Source organism: Phaethon lepturus, unplaced genomic scaffold, assembly GCF_000687285.1.
Source record: "Phaethon lepturus isolate BGI_N335 unplaced genomic scaffold, ASM68728v1 scaffold40170, whole genome shotgun sequence".
Classification (NCBI taxonomy): domain Eukaryota; kingdom Metazoa; phylum Chordata; class Aves; order Phaethontiformes; family Phaethontidae; genus Phaethon; species Phaethon lepturus.
Genome location: NW_010510512.1, coordinates 462 through 1102, shown reverse-complemented (window position 1 = coordinate 1102; position 641 = coordinate 462). Strand labels below are relative to the sequence as shown.

The following is a 641-nucleotide window of genomic DNA, read 5'->3' as shown; positions in this document are numbered from 1 at the left end:
CCAGGAGGTTGCCCTCCACCCCCAGGGGCGGCTGCCACCCTGCAGCCAGGGCCTGTGTCACACTCACAGAGAGCCCCCAGCACTGCCGACCTGTTGGTTGACATATTTTAATGGCCAACTCACCAGGGTCAACCTCTGACCTGAGCAGAGAGGCCTAAAACCGCTCTAAAAGCAAAGAGACGAGCGTACAGTCACGCCAGCGCTGAGGGAAGCAGCAGCTTGCCCCTTCTCTGAAAAGGAGGACACACAGCGAGAGCACCCGAGGTCTCGCTGGCTCCTTCTCCTCGTTAGTGCTCCGGCGAGGAGGGCTGCCGGGAGGAGCGGTGGGGTTTTTTGCTGGCAGGCTGCGCCGGGGCACGTTTTTCTCACAAAGCTGAGGACAAAGACGCCCTGACGGAGCCGCCCGGCCCCTCGGTCTATGCTCAGCTGGATGCCTCCATCTCGATGACTTCCTCGAGTGGCTGGGTCTGCACTTCCACCTTCTTCGGGGCGATGTAGGAGCCCATCCCGGCGGCGCGCTCTGCCTCCTCCTGCGTGTACGGTGCCTCCCGCAGCTGCTTCAGCCTGCGGGGAGGGCAGAGAGGAGGGCTGAAGACTTCCACCCCAGCTCCCCAAAACAAGACCGTCCCAGGACTGGCACT

At 62.9% G+C, this 641-nt stretch overlaps 1 protein-coding gene across 1 annotated transcript in view; it reads right to left on the bottom strand.

Annotated features, from left to right (window-relative positions):
* Positions 1 to 422: 422 nt before the first annotated feature.
* ZNF593 (zinc finger protein 593) overlaps positions 423 to 641 on the bottom strand; it is a gene marked incomplete at its 5' end in the record, with an annotated part of 527 nt that continues 308 nt past the window's right edge. The window contains one exon of the mRNA XM_010297367.1: positions 423 to 564. Coding sequence (XP_010295669.1) covers positions 423 to 564 — 142 coding nt within the window. The remainder of the gene's footprint in view (positions 565 to 641) is intronic.